The sequence below is a fragment of the Rhinoraja longicauda genome, chromosome 5 (assembly GCF_053455715.1).
Source record: "Rhinoraja longicauda isolate Sanriku21f chromosome 5, sRhiLon1.1, whole genome shotgun sequence".
NCBI lineage: Eukaryota > Metazoa > Chordata > Chondrichthyes > Rajiformes > Arhynchobatidae > Rhinoraja > Rhinoraja longicauda.
The window spans coordinates 9,745,052-9,763,768 of NC_135957.1; the positions used below are offsets into that span (position 1 = coordinate 9,745,052).

The following is an 18,717-nucleotide window of genomic DNA, read 5'->3' on the forward strand; positions in this document are numbered from 1 at the left end:
GGTTAGTTAGTTCGTAAACTAAGGTTAGTTTAGTTCAATTTATTGTCATGTGGATCGAGGTGCAGTGAAAAGCTTTTTGTTGGTGCTAACTAGTCAGCGGTATGCTTCATTGCCACCTTCTCACAGTTATCAATGATCTATTCTACAATTTCCTTGATTGGCTTCCCCTTTGATGTCTCGTTTTCACACCTTACCCTTCCATATGCCTGTGTCTCCCTCTCCCCTGGCTCTCAGTCTGAAGAAGGGTCTCGACCTGAAGCATCGCCCATTCCTTCTCAATAGTCCATAGTCAATAGTCGTTTATTTGTCACATACACATAAATGTGTAGTGAAATGAAACATTACCCGCAGTTGAACAACAAGACCAATAAGATTAATCAATAAAAATGCAATAACACATACAATCACAACTAACACCAAACAAAAAGAAACATCCATCACAGTGAGTCTCCTCCAGTCCCTCCTCACTGTGATGGAAGGCCAGAATGTCTTTTTCTCTTCCCTGCCGTCTTGTCCCGCGGTCAGGCTGTTGGAGTTGCCACGTCGGGGCGGTCGGGGCTCCCGATATTGAAGCCCCCGCTGGGCGGTGAAAAATCCCGCGGCCTATTTCAGGCCGCGCCGGATGATGAAAGATCCATGGCGGGCAGACCCAAGCCCCGCGATTCGGGGCGGGCGAACACGCTGCCTCTGCCGCTGCCGGAGCTCCCGATGTCGGCCCCCATCCAGGGGCCTGCGGGCTTCCGACGTCCACGCGGCCCGCGCCGGAGCCTCCGGAGACGAGTCGCAGCCGTTCCCGCAGCATCCGCAGGCAGCCAGCGCCGCAGGTGGTGAGTCCGGGCCGTGGGCTCTGCGAACCAGAGCCCCAGGTGGTCCCAGGTGCATGGCCGGTGGTAGGCCGCAACGGGAACGGAGACACGACACAGAACAAAGGTCGCGTCTCCGTTCGGGAGAGAGAATGTTACAGTTCCCGTTCCCTCCCACCCCCACCCCCCCCCCCCAAAACATAACATACAACACTACATCATATTAAAACTACAATTCAGACAAAAACAACAAAAAACACAAAAGACAGACGGACTGCAGGCAAGCCGCAGCTGCGACGGCAGCGCTCCAGAGATGCTGCCTGTCCCGCTGAGTTACTCCAGCATTTTGTGTCTATCATCAGTGGAAAGACTGTACATGATTACAATCAAGCTGTCTACAGTGTACTGGTATGGGATAAAGGGAATAATGTTTATTATAAGGGGGGTGGGGTCTGGGTGGGGGTGGGTCTGGGTGGGGGTGGGTCAGGGTCAGGGTGTGGGTGGGGGTGGGGTCTGGTTGGGGGTGGGGTCTGGGTCGGGGTGGGTCAGGGTGTGGATCTGGGTGGGGGTGGGGTCTGGGTGAGGTCTGGGTGGGGGTGGGGTCTGGGTGGCAAGATAAAGCTCAGAAAAGTCAGATTGAAGTACAAAATGTCTGCCAGGATTTAGCAAGTGCAAGATAAAGTCCAGTGAAGTCCAATTGAATATAGTCCAAAGAGGTGGATGGTAGCTCAGGACTGCTCCTGTCGGTCTAATATTACTTAGATCCTGGATGCAATTTTGCATTTCTATTTTTTTGCCATTGTAAGGCAATGGTGAGGCACAAAGATTTTCTTGTGTTTCTTTCTTTGGATTTGATTCAGCAATCTAAAACATCCTGAACAGCCACTCACTCTACCAGTAACATAATGTTTTGTAGTAAGAGAGATGAAATGCTGATACTCTGCTGGCTGTGGTACATGTTAAATTGTGAGACAAATCAGATGAAAATCAATAGAAGCTATGCAGGATCTTTTTGCTGAATATGCTTATTAGCTGATGGTCATTGAAGAAGATACCCAAAGGTTCAAAGGTCTTTTATTGTCACGTGTACCAATTAAGGTACAGTGATATTCGATTTACCATACAGCCATATTAAAAAAAGCAACAAGACAAACAACTCATTAAATTTAACATAAACATCCACCACAGTGGATTCCCCGCATTCCACACTGGCAATAAAGTCCAACCTTCTTCCTCTTTATTCTCCGGCGGTCGGGCCAGTTGAACCATCCGCAGTCCGGGCGATTGAAGCTCCCGCAGCCGGCGATCTAAGACCCCACGTCGAGGCGATCTAAGCACCCGCGCCAGGGCGATTGAAGCTCCTGCAGCTTGGAGCTCCCGAAGTCGGTCTCTAACCAGAGACCGCAAGCTCCACGATATTAAAGTCCACAGGCTCCCGCGGTTGGAGCTCCCGAAGTTGATCCCTGGAAAAGAGATCGCGAGCTCCACGATGATGTCCGCAGGGTCCTGTGGTTGGAGCGGTAGAGTTGCTGCTTTACAGCGAATGCAGCGCCGGAGACTCAGGTTCGATCCTGACTACGGGTGCTGCACTGTAAGGAGTTTGTACGTTCTCCCCGTGACCTGCGTGGGTTTTCTCCGAGATCTTCGGTTTCCTCCCACACTCCAAAGACGTACAGGTATGTAGGTTAATTGGCTGGGTAAATGTAAAAATTATCCCTAGTGGGTGTGGGATAGTGTTAATGTACGGGGATCGCTGGGCGGCACGGACTTGGTGGGCCGAAAAGGCCTGTTTCCGGCTGTATATATATGATATGATATGATATGATATTTACCCTTAGAAACTTGAAGTTCTCGACCCTCCCCAATTTGGCACGATTGATGCTGACTGATGCTCATGCACCACCTTGTTTTCTGGTCAATAGCGAGCTCCTTTGTTTTGCATGTCATTGAGGCAGAGGTTACTGTCTTGACACCATGTTACCAAGCTCTCTGTCCCCTTCCTGTACCCTGTCTCATCATAGTTCGAGATCCAGCCCATTACGCCTGTGTCATCAGCAAATTCTAAATGGAGTTCGAGCAGAATTTGGTTGCACAGTCATGAGTGTACAGAGAGTATAGTAAAGGGCTGAGAATACAGCCTTGCGGGGCAGCTATTTTAAATTCATTGACAGGTAGTGGACAGCATTGACAATTCTAGTGAATATTGCCCATTCCTAACACCCTTGGAAGTTCAATGGTTCTGTATTGTCACGTATGCACAGTGAAATTCTTTTGCACACCTCACAAATGCACAGTCGCCATATTTTGGAGCCGCTTACAAAGAAAAAGAAAAAAAGTTCAAAGTCCGATCGACATGTTGTGAGGAGGTAGTTAAGAGTCAACCACATTGGTAGCTTTGGAGTCATGTGTAGGCAAGTCTGGGTAAGGACAACAGATTGTCTTCCCTGAGGGACATTCGTGAACCTGATGGGCTCTTACAGCAATCTCCTCATATCATGGTGACTGCTATTGAAACCAGCTACTTTTCATCAATTTGATTAATTTCAAGATTGATGTTGTATTGGTAAGGCTTCAGGGAATATAACTGTTGTCAATTGGAACATTGTGATAATCTCCTGCTTTCCTTGGTTTGCAAGTTGCTGGTAATTTGGTATATCTCTCTGCACCCCCTCCCTCGAGGCCCCGCCCCTCTATGCCTCAGGCATGCTCAAACGCAAATACATGCTCTACAAATCATTCATCATGCCAGGCTTATTGGAGAACATGTTTTAACCAGCAGGATCATGTATATGCAGCTCTTCTGATTAAAAGATACCTGTGAAAGATTGCAGCTGATGAATCAGTGTTATTCCCTTGATGAAAACTGGCTGAGGTGGGACCATATGTTATGATTCAATTCATGTGAGTCATCTTGACAATGTGTTCCTTTGAATAAAGCTGCTGTTACATAGTCGCCGAGTCATTCAGCACGGCAATAGGCCCTTCAGCCCAAGTCCTTCGGGCAGACAAGGTGCCTTCATGAGCTAATCATTTCATGACCACTGAGGTGAGGGCCACGGGTCGATAGTCATTCAAACAAGCTGGAGAAGCATTCTTTGGCACTGGTATGATGATGGAAGCATGCAAGGACTTGGCCAAGGAGAGGTTAAATATTGTGGTGAGCACTGGAGCAAGCTGAGTGGCACAAGACTTTAGTACTCGCCCAGATATACCATCTGGACCTCCAGCTTTCCTCGTGTTCACACGCGTCAGAACCGTCCTCACGTCGTGCTCGGACACCGAGAATGTGTGCACATCCCCAGGGGTGGATCCCCCTCCAGCCTCGTTAGCCAGCGCGCTGGCGGTGTTGTTTTTAGACGCCGAGCTGGGGGTAATGTTGCCCGTCTTGAACCGTGCGTAGAAGGAGTTCAAGTCATCAGCTAGGGAGGTGCCGGCACTTCCGGTTGAGGGGGGGGCTGCACCGGTAGTTAGTTATAGTCCGTAGCCCCTGCCAAAGGCGCCTGGTGTCCTGCTGCTCCATCTGCGACTCTATCCTGTCCCTGTACCTCCTTTTTGTGTCCTTCACCACCCTTCGCAGTCGACCAAATCCCTCTATACATTTCCTATCTGTATACCTGTCCAAATATCTTTTAATCATTATAATTGTACGTGCCTATACACTTCCTCCGGCAGATTGTGTACCCTTCTTCAGACTTCAGTCTGAAGAAGGGTCTTGACCCAAAACATCACCCATTCCTTCACTCCAGAGATGCTGCCTGGCCCTCTGAGTTACTCCAGCATTTTGTATCTATCCTTCGGCAGATTGTTCCATGTCCCAGCACCTTCTATGTGAAAAACATGCCCCTCATGATCCCCTTCAAATTTTTTGTCTCTCACCTTAAACTGATGTTCTCTTGTTTTAAGCACCTCTATCCTGGGAAAAGGACTGTTACCATCCACCTTATCTATGTCTTTCATGCACACCGGGGAAAAAAGTTCCAACTGATCTTGTCTCTCCTCACAACACAAGATCCTATCCTGGGAAGATCCTTGTGAATCTTTTCTCTACTCTCTGCTCAGTCCGAAAAACAACCCTTGAATAGGTGCCTCCTACCACCAAACCAATTTGTATCAAGTTGGCTATCTCACCCTGGACCCTAATGATCTGATCGTCTAGATCCGTGTTCAATGTGGACCTTGTCAAAAGCCTTGCTAAAGTATATTTAAGCAACATCTACCACCCTGGCCTTGTCAATCCTGTTAGTCACCTCTTCAAAAAGCTTCGTTAAATTTGTAAGGCACTATTTCTTATGCACAACGCCCCGCTGTTTACCCCGGCCAATATTTGCCTTTCCATGTGTAGATGGTATTACAGTATAGCAAAGGGGATTACAGAGGCATGAGGCGGGAGCTGGCCAAAATTGATTGGAAGGAGGCCCTAGCAGGGAAGACGGTAGAACAGCAATGGCAGGTATTCCTGGGAATAATGCAGAGGTTGCAGGATCAATTTATTCCAAAGAGGTGGAAAGACTCTAAGGGGAGTAAGAGACACCTGTGGCTGACGAGGGAAGTCAGGGACAGCATAAAAATTAAGGAGAGGAAGTATAACATAGCAAAGAAGAGTGGGAAGACAGAGGATTGGGACTCTTTTAAAGAGCAACAAAAGTTAACTAAAAAGGCAATACGGGGAGAAAAGATGAGGTACGAGGGTAAACTAGCCAATAATATAAAGGAGGATAGCAAAAGTTTTTTTAGGTACGTGAAGAGGAAGAAAATAGTCAAGGCAAATGTGGGTCCCTTGAAGACAGAAGCAGGGGAATTTATTATGGGGAACAAAGAAATGGCAGACGAGTTAAACCGTTACTTTGGATCTGTCTTCACTGAGGAAGATACACACAATCTCCCAAATGTTCTAGGGGCCGGAGAACCTAGGGTGATGGAGGAACTGAAGGAAATCCACATTAGGCAGGAAATGGTTTTGGGTAGACTGATGGGACTGAAGGCTGATAAATCCCCAGGGCCTGATGGTCTGCATCCCAGAGTACTTAAGGAGGTGGCTCTAGAAATAGTGGAAGCATTGGAGATCATTTTTCAATGTTCTATAGATTCAGGATCAGTTCCTGTGGATTGGAGGATAGCAAATGTTATCCCACTTTTTAAGAAAGGAGGGAGAGAGAAAACGGGGAATTATAGACCAGTTAGTCTGACATCAGTGGTGGGGAAGATGCTGGAGTCAATTATAAAAGACGAAATTGCTGAGCATTTGGATAGCAGTAACGGGATCATTCCGAGTCAGCATGGATTTACGAAGGGGAAATCATGCTTGACAAATCTACTGGAATTTTTTGAGGATGTAACTAGGAAAATTGACAAGGGAGAGTCAGTGGATGTGGTGTACCTCGACTTTCAGAAAGCCTTCGACAAGGTCCCACATAGGAGATTAGTGGGCAAAATTAGGGCACATGGTATTGGGGGTAGGGTACTGACATGGATAGAAAATTGGTTGACAGACAGAAAGCAAAGAGTGGGGATAAATGGGTCCCTTTCGGAATGGCAGGCAGTGACCAGTGGGGTACCGCAAGGTTCGGTGCTGGGACCCCAGCTATTTACGATATACATTAATGACTTAGACGAAGGGATTAAAAGTACCATTAGCAAATTTGCAGATGATACTAAGTTGGGGGGTAGTGTGAATTGTGAGGAAGATGCAATAAGGCTGCAGGGTGACTTGGACAGGTTGTGTGAGTGGGCGGATACATGGCAGATGCAGTTTAATGTAGATAAGTGTGAGGTTATTCACTTTGGAAGTAAGAATAGAAAGGCAGATTATTATCTGAATGGTGTCAAGTTAGGAGGAGGGGGAGTTCAACGAGATCTGGGTGTCCTAGTGCATCAGTCAATGAAAGGAAGCATGCAGGTTCAGCAGGCAGTGAAGAAAGCCAATGGAATGTTGGCCTTCGTAACAAGAGGAGTTGAGTATAGGAGCAAAGAGGTCCTTCTACAGTTGTACCGGGCCCTGGTGAGACCGCACCTGGAGTACTGTGTGCAGTTTTGGTCTCCAAATTTGAGGAAGGATATTCTTGCTATGGAGGGCGTGCAGCGTAGGTTCACTAGGTTAATTCCCGGAATGGCGGGACTGTCGTATGTTGAAAGGCTGGAGCGATTGGGCTTGTATACACTGGAATTTAGAAGGATGAGGGGGGATCTTATTGAAACGTATAAGATAATTAGGGGATTGGACACATTAGAGGCAGATAACATGTTCCCAATGTTAGGGGAGTCCAGAACAAGGGGCCACAGTTTGAGAATAAGGGGTAGGCCATTTAGAACGGAGATGAGGAAGAACTTTTTCAGTCAGAGGGTGGTGAAGGTGTGGAATTCTCTGCCTCAGAAGGCAGTGGAGGCCAGTTCGTTGGATGCTTTCAAGAGAGAGCTGGATAGAGCTCTTAAGGATAGCGGAGTGAGGGGGTATGGGGAGAAGGCAGGAACGGGGTACTGATTGAGTGATCAGCCATGATCGCATTGAATGGCGGTGCTGGCTCGAAGGGCTGAATGGCCTACTCCTGCACCTATTGTCTATTGTCTATTGTCTATTGTCTAGATAGATCCTGCCCCTCAACCCCCTCCCGCTACTGACGTTAAGTTCACTGGCCTATAGTTCCCTGGCTCATCCCTGCAGCCCTCCTGGCAAGTGGTAACGGGGTATGGGTGAGGGTAGTTTGATTGGCAGGTGGGTGGACAAAACTTACCCTCACCTGTACCGACTTATCATGTCAGACTTTGCCCTACCCCCACCTCTTCCCAGCTTCCTGCCCCTCCCCCACAAAAATCAGCCTGAACAAGGGTCCCGACCCGAAATGTCGCCAATGCAAGTCTTCCAGAGATTTTGCCTGACCAGCTGAGTTACTCCAGCACTTTCCCCCAAGTATTTGACCTCAGGTGCTGCCTGTGTGGATTTGCATGTGTTCCCTGTGACCGTGTGAGTTTCCTCCAGGTGCTCCAGTTTCCTCCCACATCCCAAAGACATGTGTGTTTGTGGGTTAATTGCCCTCTGTAAAATTGCCCCTAGTGTGTGAGGAGTGGATGAGAAAGTGGGATAACATAGAACTAGTGTGAATGAATGACCAGTAGTTGGCATTGACTTGGTGAGCCATAGGGCCCGTTTCTGTGCTGTATCTCTTAACTAAATTCAACTAAAGTTTGATGTATTAATAGATGAGCAAATCAGGTGTAGGCTCAGTGGACATCCTGCTTATGAATGCTCTCAGTGTATGCACTATGACTTGTCCAGGCCTGTGATAACTATTCCTAATTCTGAAACATCCTGAGGCTGTTGTAAATCTAGCAGAGCACTCCGTTATTATCATATCATCTCCAGGGTTATATACTGCCTTTGAAACTTTCAGTTTCTCAGCGCTTCTGTACAAAAGCAGAATTCTAATTGCAATGTGAACTACTCAAACAGAAGAGAAATGGTAAAAACATCCAGCAGTTTGGGTTGCATATTTGGAGAGAAGCAGGGTTGAGGTTCCAAGATCCACCATCAGAACATTGTACTGAATGCTATGCACTGTAGTAGAATCAGCATGACAACAGGCTCTTAGGCACACCGGGCCCAGACTGACCATCAACCACTCCTTTCCACTAACCTTACATTAACCCTATTTTTAAAATTCTCCCTGCCTTTTGGTGACACAAGTGCACAGGATGGTAAAGAAGATATATTTGGCTCCATCGGTCAGGGCATTGAGTGCAAGAGTTGGGATGTCATGTTACAGCTGTTCAGTCTGAAGAAGGGTCTCGACCCGAAACGTCACCCATTCCTTCTCTCCTGAGATGCTGCCTGACCTGCTGAGTTACACCAGCATTTTGTGAATAAATACCTTCGATTTGTTCTGCAGTTATTTTCTTATACAGCTGTTCAAGATGCAGGTCAGACCATGCTTGGAGTGCTGTGCATATTTCTGGCAATAGGAAGGATGTCATTAAGCTGGAATGGGTACAGAAAAGATTCAACAGAATGTTACCAGGGCTGGAGGGTATCAGTTGTAAGAAGAGGCTGGATAGGCTGAGGATTTTCCTTCTGGAGCCTAGGAAGTTGAGGGATAACCTTGAAGAAGTATATAAAATCATGAGGGGCATAGATAAGGTGGCTGGTCAGTCTATTCCTTACGTTGGGGGGAGTCTAAAACTTGTGGGTATAAATGTAAAGCGAGAAGGAAAAGATTTAAAGTGGACCCGAGTGGCAACTTTTTCATAGAGAAGGTGGTGGGTATGTGGAACGAACTGCCAGAGGAAGTGGTAGAGGTGGGTACAATTGCAACATTTAAAGGTCTTTTAGACAGGCACATGGATACCGTTTGCAGTTGATGTGGGCCAAATATGTAGACAAAATGGGATTAGCTCAGGTAGGCAACAGTCAAAATTGATGAATTGGGCGAAAGGGCCTGTTTCTGTGCTGTTTAACTCAATTACTCTGTGACTCAATTCATCAATTCCCCCAGATTTTATCATTCACCTACATGCTTGGGCCTCTTATCCTGCTAAACTGTACTTAATTGGGATGTGGGAAACTGGAGCACTTTGGGAAAATGCAGGTGGCCACAGGGAAAATGTACGAATTCCACATAGACAGAGATGGAAGTCCGGATTGATCCCGGGTAAGGCAGAAGATTTACCCGCTGCTCCACCAGCATGCATTTTTTGGTTCAAAATCACCTATTGTTGAAGTAAATGGAAAGTTTAATCATTTTGGAATTGTCATCCTTTGAATTAAATTTCAGCAGGAGATTAATGGTCGTCATGTGGGAATTGGACTGTTGGCAAAACTGTTGGCTGGAATCTTGAGCAAACCCTGTTTGGTGTGGTACTGCCTAAGTTAATTGTAAATTATGTATGTAGCTTTCCTGTCAGGCCTTTTTTTGACTGATTACAATGCTGAGCAAACATGGCTTGACAACCGAGGAGTTCATTGAAACTATTTTTACTTTCAACTGCTCAAGTGCAGGACTGGGCACTTGAATTTTCTTGCCTTTAAGTTGTTCTCCATCTGCTGTTGGGTTTACAGTGACATTGGAGGGAAATAGAGCTCTGTTCATCAAGTGAGAAGTGGAGCTACTCGTGACCTGCATGGAATGTAGATTCGATGTAATATTTTGTGTGCTTAGAAACGCAGCCTACCAGTGTCGTAATTTAATCTGGAATCTATGGAACAAATGTTGCTTTCAACAAGTTTACGAAGATTTGCCTGAGAATGCTTCAGTGTGGTAGTTTCTGATTGGAATTTATTATTTCCGCAGAGTAGAAGACCCAGAGAGAGAGAACATTTCCATCTCATTATTTATTGCAAATCCCATTTTTTCTTTGGCAATCAATGGAATAATTTGGAATTGTGGTTGCTGATGCAACACATATCTTGTGCCCCATATCTGAGGAAGGGTGTGCTGGCATTGGAGAGGGTGCAGAGAATGCAGGTTTACAAGAATGATTCCAGGATGAGTGAGTTAACATATGAAGAGCGTTTGATGGCACAGGGCTTGTACTCACTGGAGTTTAGAAGGATGAGGGGGAAACTTCATTAAAACTTACCGAATAGTGAAAGGCAAGGATAAAGTGGATGTGGAGAGGGTGTTTCCACTAGTGGGGAAATCTAGGACCTGAGGCTATAGCCTCAGAATAAAACAACTTACCTTTAGAAAGGAGATGAGGAGGAATATCTTTAATCAGAGGGTGGTAAATCTGTGGAATTCTTTGCCACGGACGGCTGTAGAGGCCGTCAATGGATATTGTTAAGGCGAAGATTGACAGACTCTTGATTAGAATGGGTGTCAATGGTCATGGGGAGATGGCAGGAGAGTGGGTTTGGGAGGGAAAGATAAATCAGCCATGATTAAATGGCAAAGTAGACTTGATGGACTGAATGGCCTAATTCTGCTCCAGTAACTTACGAACACGGGGAAAAATGGCAGCCAATTTGGTGCAGACTCCTGCAAGAAGCAATGTTTCAGTGATTAATGGAGAAATTTTAGTGATTGTGGGGCTGAGAGATAAATAGTGGACAGGCCATGGAAAGAGCTCCACTGATCTTTCCCGGAGAGAGTCATTGGACTTTCTCCCTAGATTAGTAATGTCAGGCAGGTCTTGATTCATTGCCGCACCTGATGGACGCCCCCACAAGCGCAGCAGCCCTCAGCACTCCAGCAGAATGTCAACCAGGATGTTTTACCGCATCTGTGGAGCTGGGATTGAACCTTCCGATCCAGTGCTTTGCTGCTGAGCAAATGGCCATGGCCAATTGCTTTTTAATTTTTTTTAAACATTCTCGGGATTAGTGGATATTTTATTTGTTCTGGCAACTTTCTTTTGTAGAGGAGTCCTTCTCAAGTTTTTTCCAATCTTAGGAGGTCAGCAACTGTTAATGGAGCCCATGGAGAGACTGAAGGTGTTAGCACCCTTGTCGACCCGTCATAGAGGTCAGGACCAGGCAGGCTGCATGACCTGCTGAGTTACTCCAGCATTGTGTGTCCGGCTCCTTCTCACATGTGCAGCAACAATACCTGCATCCTATCCATGTCAGCTAAATGGTTAGTTAATTTATTGTCACGTGTACCGAGAGACAGTCAAAAGCTTTTTTGTCACGTGTTATCTAGAAAGCGGAAAGACTGTACATGATTACAACAAGCCAGCTACAGTGTACAGATACAGGATAAAGAGAATAATGTTTAGTGCAAGTCTGATTAAAGATAGTCCGAGGGTCTCCAGTGAGGTATGTGGTAGGTCAGGAACGCTCTCTCGTTGGTGAGAGGACAGTTCAATTGCCTGATAACAGCTGGGAGAGGGGAGGAGGGTGTGTCCGGGGTGCGACTGACCCTTGATTATGCTGGTGGCCTTTGCCAAGGCAGCGTGAACCCTTCATATACCATAATGTCAGTGCTGTTATCTTCAACTGCTTCAATTGGCGGCGCTCCCTTTTTTCCCCACGGCTGAACCATAGAATCACAGAAATTGTACCATGTAGAAAGAGGTTATTTGGCTCAACCTTGTCTGTGCCAGATAAAGATGAAGCACCCTTCATAAAAGAGAAGTGTTAACTGACCAGAAAGGTATGAAAACGACTGGAAAAATGAGGAGAGGGAGATGAAAACTTTGAGTGTTCAGTGGAATTTTAGATTGCGTGAGAAAGATGCGACTAAAAAGAGTTGGGAGGGCTGCTGGAGGAACTCAGCAGGTCGGGCAGCATCTGTGGAGGGAAATAGACAGTCGATGTTTCATCTGGACTGGTCCAATGGGTGAAATCATCACTTGGGAAATAGCCCTTTCAAGTTTGTCTCACAGCGCCAGGGAACTGGTTACAATCCGGATCTTGGGTGGAAAGATGTTGAGTTCAGTAAGCGTGCAGGTACAGCAGGCAGTGAAGTAAGCTAATGGCATGTTGGCCATAACGAGAGATTTGAGGACAGGAGCAAAGAAGTCCTTCTGCAGTTCTATAGGGCCTTGGTGAGACCACATCTGGAGTATTGTGTGCAGTTTTGGTCTCCTAATTTGAGGAAGGACGTCCTTGCTATTGGGGCAGTGAAGCATAGGTTCACGAGGTTAATCCCTGGGATGGAGGGACTGTCATATGAGGAAAGATTGGAAAGACTAGGCGTATTCACTGGAGTTTAGAAGGATGAGATGGGATCTTATAGAGACGTATAAAATTATAAAAGGACTAGACAAGCTTGATGCAGGAAAAATGTTCCCGATGTTGGGGGTCCAGAACCAGGGGACACAGTCTAAGAATAAAGGGGATGCCATTTAAAACTGAGATGAGAAGAAACTTTTTCACCCAAATAGTTGTGAATTTGTGGGATTCTCTGCCTCAGAAGGCAGTGTAGGCAAATTCACTGGATCAATTTAAAAGCGAGTGAGATAGAGATCCAGGGGCTAGTGGAATCAAGGGATATGGGGAGAAGACAGGCACAGGCTACTGATTGTAGATGATCAATCATGATCACAATGAATGACGGTGCTGGCTCAATGGGCCAAATGGCCTCCTTCTGCACCTATTTTCTATGTTTCTATGTTTCTAAGCAGCTCATTTTAGCTATTGGAATACTTGACCCAAACCGCATAGTTACATCTACAATAGTTGTTCATCAAGTCACAATTTATCTTGCCTTGTGGATGGATGGATGGATGGATAACATGGTGAAGATTTTTAATAAAAATTTCACAAAGTAACTGGAAGGACAAATCTTACCTTCAATTGCTGATTCAACACAAGAAAACTAGAGCAGGCATTGGCCACCAGAGCCCACAGGCTTGCCCCACCATTCAAGATGATAACAGCTGATCACCCCTGGCCTCACCTATAACGATACTTATAAAAGTAAATTCTAATCATTATATAACGTCAACACAGTGGCGCAGCGGTAGAGTTGCTGCCTTACAGCGCCAGAGACCTGGGTTTGATCCTGACTAGAGGTGCTGTCTGCACGGAATTTGTACGTTCTCCCTGTGACGCACTTGCGTTTTTTGTATGTTCTTCCTGTGACCTTGTGGATTTTCTCCAGGGTCCTCGGTTTCCTCTCCACTCCAAAGACATACAGGTTTGAAGGTTAATTGGCTTTGGTTAAATTGTAAATTATCCTTAGTGTGTAGGGTAGTGCTAGTATATGTGTCTCGGTGGGCCATAGGGCCTGTTTCCACGCTGTATCTCTAAAGTCTATCTTCTTTGCCAGTTTCTCATTGTCCTCAATTCTTTGATCTGTCAAAGATTATTTTACGTTTATGTTAAACATTTCCAAGTTATGATCCTATCTCCATCATCCTCTTGGGTAGAGAATGCTAGAGATTCAACACCCTTTACAAACCTCTTTTTTAAATGACCAGCCCTCATCAGCTGACTGAGGGCGTGCAGCGCAGGTTCACTAGGTTAATTCCCGGAATGGCGGGACTGTCGTATGTTGAAAGGCTGGAGCAATTAGGCTTGTATACACTGGAATTTAGAAGGATGAGGGGGGATCTTATTGAAACATATAAGATAATTAGGGGATTGGACACATTAGAGGCAGGAAACATGTTCCCAATGTTGGGGGAGTCCAGAACAAGGGGCCACTGTTTAAGAATAAGGGGTAGGCCATTTAGAACGGAGATGAGGAAGAACTTTTTCAGTCAGAGAGTGGTGAAGGTGTGGAATTCTCTGCCTCAGAAGGCAGTGGAGGCCAGTTCGTTGGATGCTTTCAAGAGAGAGCTGGATAGAGCTCTTAAGGATAGCGGAGTGAGGGGGTATGGGGAGAAGGCAGGAACGGGGTACTGATTGAGAGTGATCAGCCATGATCGCATTGAATGGCGGTGCTGGCTCGAAGGGCTGAATGGCCTACTCCTGCACCTATTGTCTATTGTCTCAGTCAAGACACTCCCACCCGTAAATACACCTTGGCATCAACCCTTTTTCATCCCCCCCTCCATGTCTTGCATTTCAATAAAGTCACTCCTCATTCTTCTAAATTCTACAGAATGCTGACCTGAGGTAGACCTAGGTAAGAAACATTTGGACAGGTACATGGATAGGATACGTTTAGAGGGATATGGGTCACATGCAAGCAGATGGGACTAGCGTAGTTGGGGCATGTTGGTGGGCGTGGGCAAGTTGGGTCGAAGGGTCTGTTTCCACATTGTATGCCTCTATAACTCTAACCTGTTCAGCCTCTCTTGGTTGAACTGTTACTTTGTCCATGTTACTTTGCACCTTATAGTTAAAGATGGAGGTGAACTTATTTGAAGAATTATTAAGCTTTGAGATTTTAAGCCAAGAGGATCAAATGCTATAATAACTAATTATTCTCTCATTGCAGGGGAATGAATGGCTTTCAGGACATGCGCTGCACTCTCAAATGATAACGCATCCTGGGTGAGGTCCAAGCAGCATGGATCAGGATGAGTTTCCACCCCCACCTCCTGAAGGTAAAACATATAACTTTTTAACTCTCAGCCAGTTTTCAAAATGACAAATAATTTGCAGTTGTTATTGGGGTGGCATGGTGGCACAGTGGTAGAATTGCTGCTTGACAGTGCCAGAGACTCGGATTTGTTCCTGACTACAGGTGTTGTCTGTACAGAGTGTGTGACCTGTGGGCTTTCTCCAAGTGCTCCGATTTCCTCCCACACTCCAAAGAGGTGCAGGTTTGTAGATTATTTGGCTTAGATAAAGATTGTAAATTGTCCCTAGTGCGTAGGATAGTGGTAATGTATGAGGATTGCTGGTCGGCACGGACTCGGTGGGCTGAAGGGCCTGTTTCTGTGCTGTAGCTCTAAACTAAAATTTAAAAAAACAAAAGAAAAGCCTCTCAGTACTCTTGGTTAACCGGCTACACAATAGATAATTCTGTTAGCCTAAGTAGAGGGGGTGAATGTTCACATATTTCAGGAATGTGCAGGTTTGGGGCGTTTCCTGCATTATAAAAATTATTTATCTGTTTTCCGATGTTTTGATCAAGCTACTTTCATTCCTTTCTAGAAAGGTAATTCCACGTGGGAGAGACATCTAATCACCCAACCCAAAGAAAAATTAGAGATAGACACAAAGCGATTGACACAAAGCGATGGAGTAACTCAGCGGGTCAGGCAGCATCTCTGGAGAAAAAAGATAGGTGACGTTTTGGGTCGGGATCCTTCTTCAGGTTGGGGGTGGGGGGGGGGGGGTGTTGAAGAGCTGGAAGCAAGAAAAGCTATTTCTTCACACAGAGAGTGGTAAGTCTGTGGAATTCTCTGCCACAGAAGGTAGTTGAGGCCAGTTCATTGGCTATATTTAAGAGGGAGTTAGATGTGGCCCTTGTGGCTTAAGGGATCAGGGGGTATGGAGAGAAGGCAGGTACAGGTTACTGAGCTGGATGATCAGCCATGATCATATTGAATGGCGGTGCAGGCTCGAAGGGCTGAATGGCCTACTCCTGCACCTATTTTCTATGTTTCTATGTATCTACAAAGAAAAATTCACGTTGTTTTGTCCATGTTTCAAGGACTATTGCATCCTGATTTGGAAATTTAACCCATTTATCCAAACACTAATTCTGAATATTATTGCTTCCCCTATACATTTTCAGTATGGGCATAGCTACCAATGAACAAGAGATGAAATTTAAGCAATAGAAACTAAGGAAGATTCATCCGTAATCACTTTGCTTGATGTTTTCAATTCTGTGATATATCTCGACAATGGTAGGGTCACTTCAGAAGTCAGCATAAAACAAGTGCTGATGTGTCAATGCTCACTGAACATTTCTCTTTCACAGTCATATGATTTCTCTCACGCTACTGAAGCTGTTGTCTGAAGAAGGGTCTCGACCCGAAACGTCACCCATTCCTTCTCTCCCGAGATGCTGCCTGACCTGCTGAGTTACTCCAGCATTTTGTGAATAAATCAATCTGTTGTCTTTGAAACCGGGTTGCATTTTTTAACTGGTCGAAGACTTTCAATTAGATATTTTTTATGCAAGTGATGGCAAGTAAGGGCACAATGTAACCTGGTTCTTTCTTTAATTTTCTCGATAAGCAAGCTTTTCCAATGGCCGCCTTGCACTGAGGTACTTACTTCATCTGGGATGTGGCAATGCTGTTTTGAGAAAGAAAAACAGGTTGTGATGGAATTAGTCAACAAGTCAAGTAGTATTCATTAGAGAAAGATACAGTTAATGTTTCTTGTCAATGATTCTTGTGAGGTTTAGTTTCAAGATACAGCATTGAAACAGGAACAAGGCCAGACAAGATTTGTCCCATCATGTGTGGATAGGAAAACCTGGACAAATTTTCACATTGCCAGATACATGCCTGCATTGAAGTTGCCTGGAACAGCCTGGTTGCACCAGAGCAAATCAACCAAGTTCAACTAAACAAAAACTGAAAATGCTAGGAAAACACAGCAGGTCAGCAGCATGTGTGGCAAAAAAATCAGCCAATGTTTCAGGTCTATGACCCTTGGTCAGAACTGGGAAGGGTAGAGATACAAGTTAATTTTCAGTGGAAGACAAGCTTAATTTAGTTTAGTTTAGCGATACAGCATTGAAATAGGCACTTCAGCTCCTGAGTCCACACCGACCAGCACTCATCCATACATTAGCTCTATCCTACACACGAGGGACAATTGTTACAGAAGCCAATTAACCTGCCATGTTTGGAATGTGGGAGAAAACTAGAGCACCTGGAGAAAACCCACGCGGTCGTATTATCTTCTGTAAATTGTTCCCAGTATGTAGGGTAAAACTAGTGTATGGGGTGATTGCTTGTCGACGTGGACTCAGGAGCTGAAGTGCCTATTTCAATGCTGTATCACTAAACTAAACTAAATTAAGCTTGTCTTCCACTGAAAATTAATTTGTATCTCTACCCTTCCCAGTTCTGACCAAGGGTCATAGACCAGAAACATTGGCTGATTTTTTTTGCCACACATGCTGCTGACCTGCTGTGTTTTCCTAGCATTTCCAGTTTTTGTTTAGTTGGACTTGGTTGATTTGCTCTGGTGCAACCAGGCTGTTCCAGGCAACTTCAATGCAGGCATGTATCTGGCAATGTGAAAATTTGTCCAGGTTTTCCTGTCCACACATGATGGGACAAATCTTGTCTGGCCTTGTTCCTCGGCATCAGTTAAATTTCAGTCAGCCCAAAACAACTCGATCCATTAATGCTGTCAAGAGGCGACTGCTCACCATTAACCCTTTGCTGTGGCTCAGTTTGAGTTCTGCCAGACTATTCAGTTTGATCTTAGCTGGGCGAAAAGGCCAAATTCCAGGGGGAGAGAGAGGGGTGCTTCACATAGTGTGGTCTTTGTGTTCCTAGTTAGTATCCTGCACAGCCTTGGGCAATAGACATGGCTGAAAATCTATTTCTTTGAAATCGTCTGAATCCACATTTCCAGTTTCAAAGACAACAGCTTCAGTAGAGTGAGAGAAAGCATATGAATGTGAAAGAGAAGAAGCAATGGTAGAATACGTATGTCTGAAGTAGGTCCCAACCCGAAACATCACCTTTCCATATTTCTCCAGAGATGCTGCTTGACCCGCTAAGTTACTCCAGCATTTTATGTCCTTTGGGAGAATATAATGTTTTATTTTGTTGTTGGTTGCAGTGTGCATGTGTTGGATCCTATTCTGAACCAAGTAACCCACTGAAATCTCCTTCTGTTATTTTAGGAATGCATACTATGCATAGACATTCCTCATCATTCTCATTTAACTGATTTTCTGCTGTGACATGTATATTTTCTTCATCTTGATTATTCATGGACTAGAAATGCGACGGTTTATTTATCTTGCTCTGATTAATGAAGGAAGCTGTACATAGACCCAGTAATTTTCTTTATATGATTTTACATGTCAGTATGGTGTACCGGCACCTCTAACGTGACACATATGTAATTAATCATGCTTTGCAAGTGGATAATGTACGTGAATGAATTTGAACATTTATTTGTGTAGACTTAGAGTTTAGTTATTATATTCCCAATGCTGTGCATATATATACAATGGAAAAAATTGTATATATACAATGGAAAAAATTGCTGACAAATGTAGCTGAATTTTTAATATAAATGTGATTCAGCACCTATTTGTTCATATAAAGCATTGCATTAACCAAAATGTTTTTCCACTTATTTCCTAGAATTTTTTTAATTTAATGTGTTATGGGATTAAGAACATTTCTCACATTTCTATAAAATTATGTTTGACTGTGATTCAGATGTGTCCTCTTCCTATCGTGAAAGCGGGATGGATAAATTATCAGTGTTTCAACATTGCATTAACATTTGCACTTGTCCTGTGCTACTAATTGCACTTCAAAAAGAGCATTGTCTAGATTATACTGGTCATGAAATTATTGCTATGTAGAATATTGTGGCTGGGACACTGGCATTGGAAATGGTCCAAATGGGATTCATGAGGCTAATTCCTGGGATGGG

General features: G+C 44.9%; 1 protein-coding gene across 1 annotated transcript in view; it reads left to right on the forward strand.

Annotated features, from left to right (window-relative positions):
* arhgef10 (Rho guanine nucleotide exchange factor (GEF) 10) overlaps window positions 1-18,717 on the forward strand; it is a 242,475-nt gene that overhangs the window by 30,079 nt on the left and 193,679 nt on the right. The window contains exon 2 of the mRNA XM_078399996.1: window positions 14,621-14,729. Coding sequence (XP_078256122.1) covers window positions 14,693-14,729 — 37 coding nt within the window. The 5' untranslated portion in view covers window positions 14,621-14,692. The remainder of the gene's footprint in view (window positions 1-14,620; window positions 14,730-18,717) is intronic.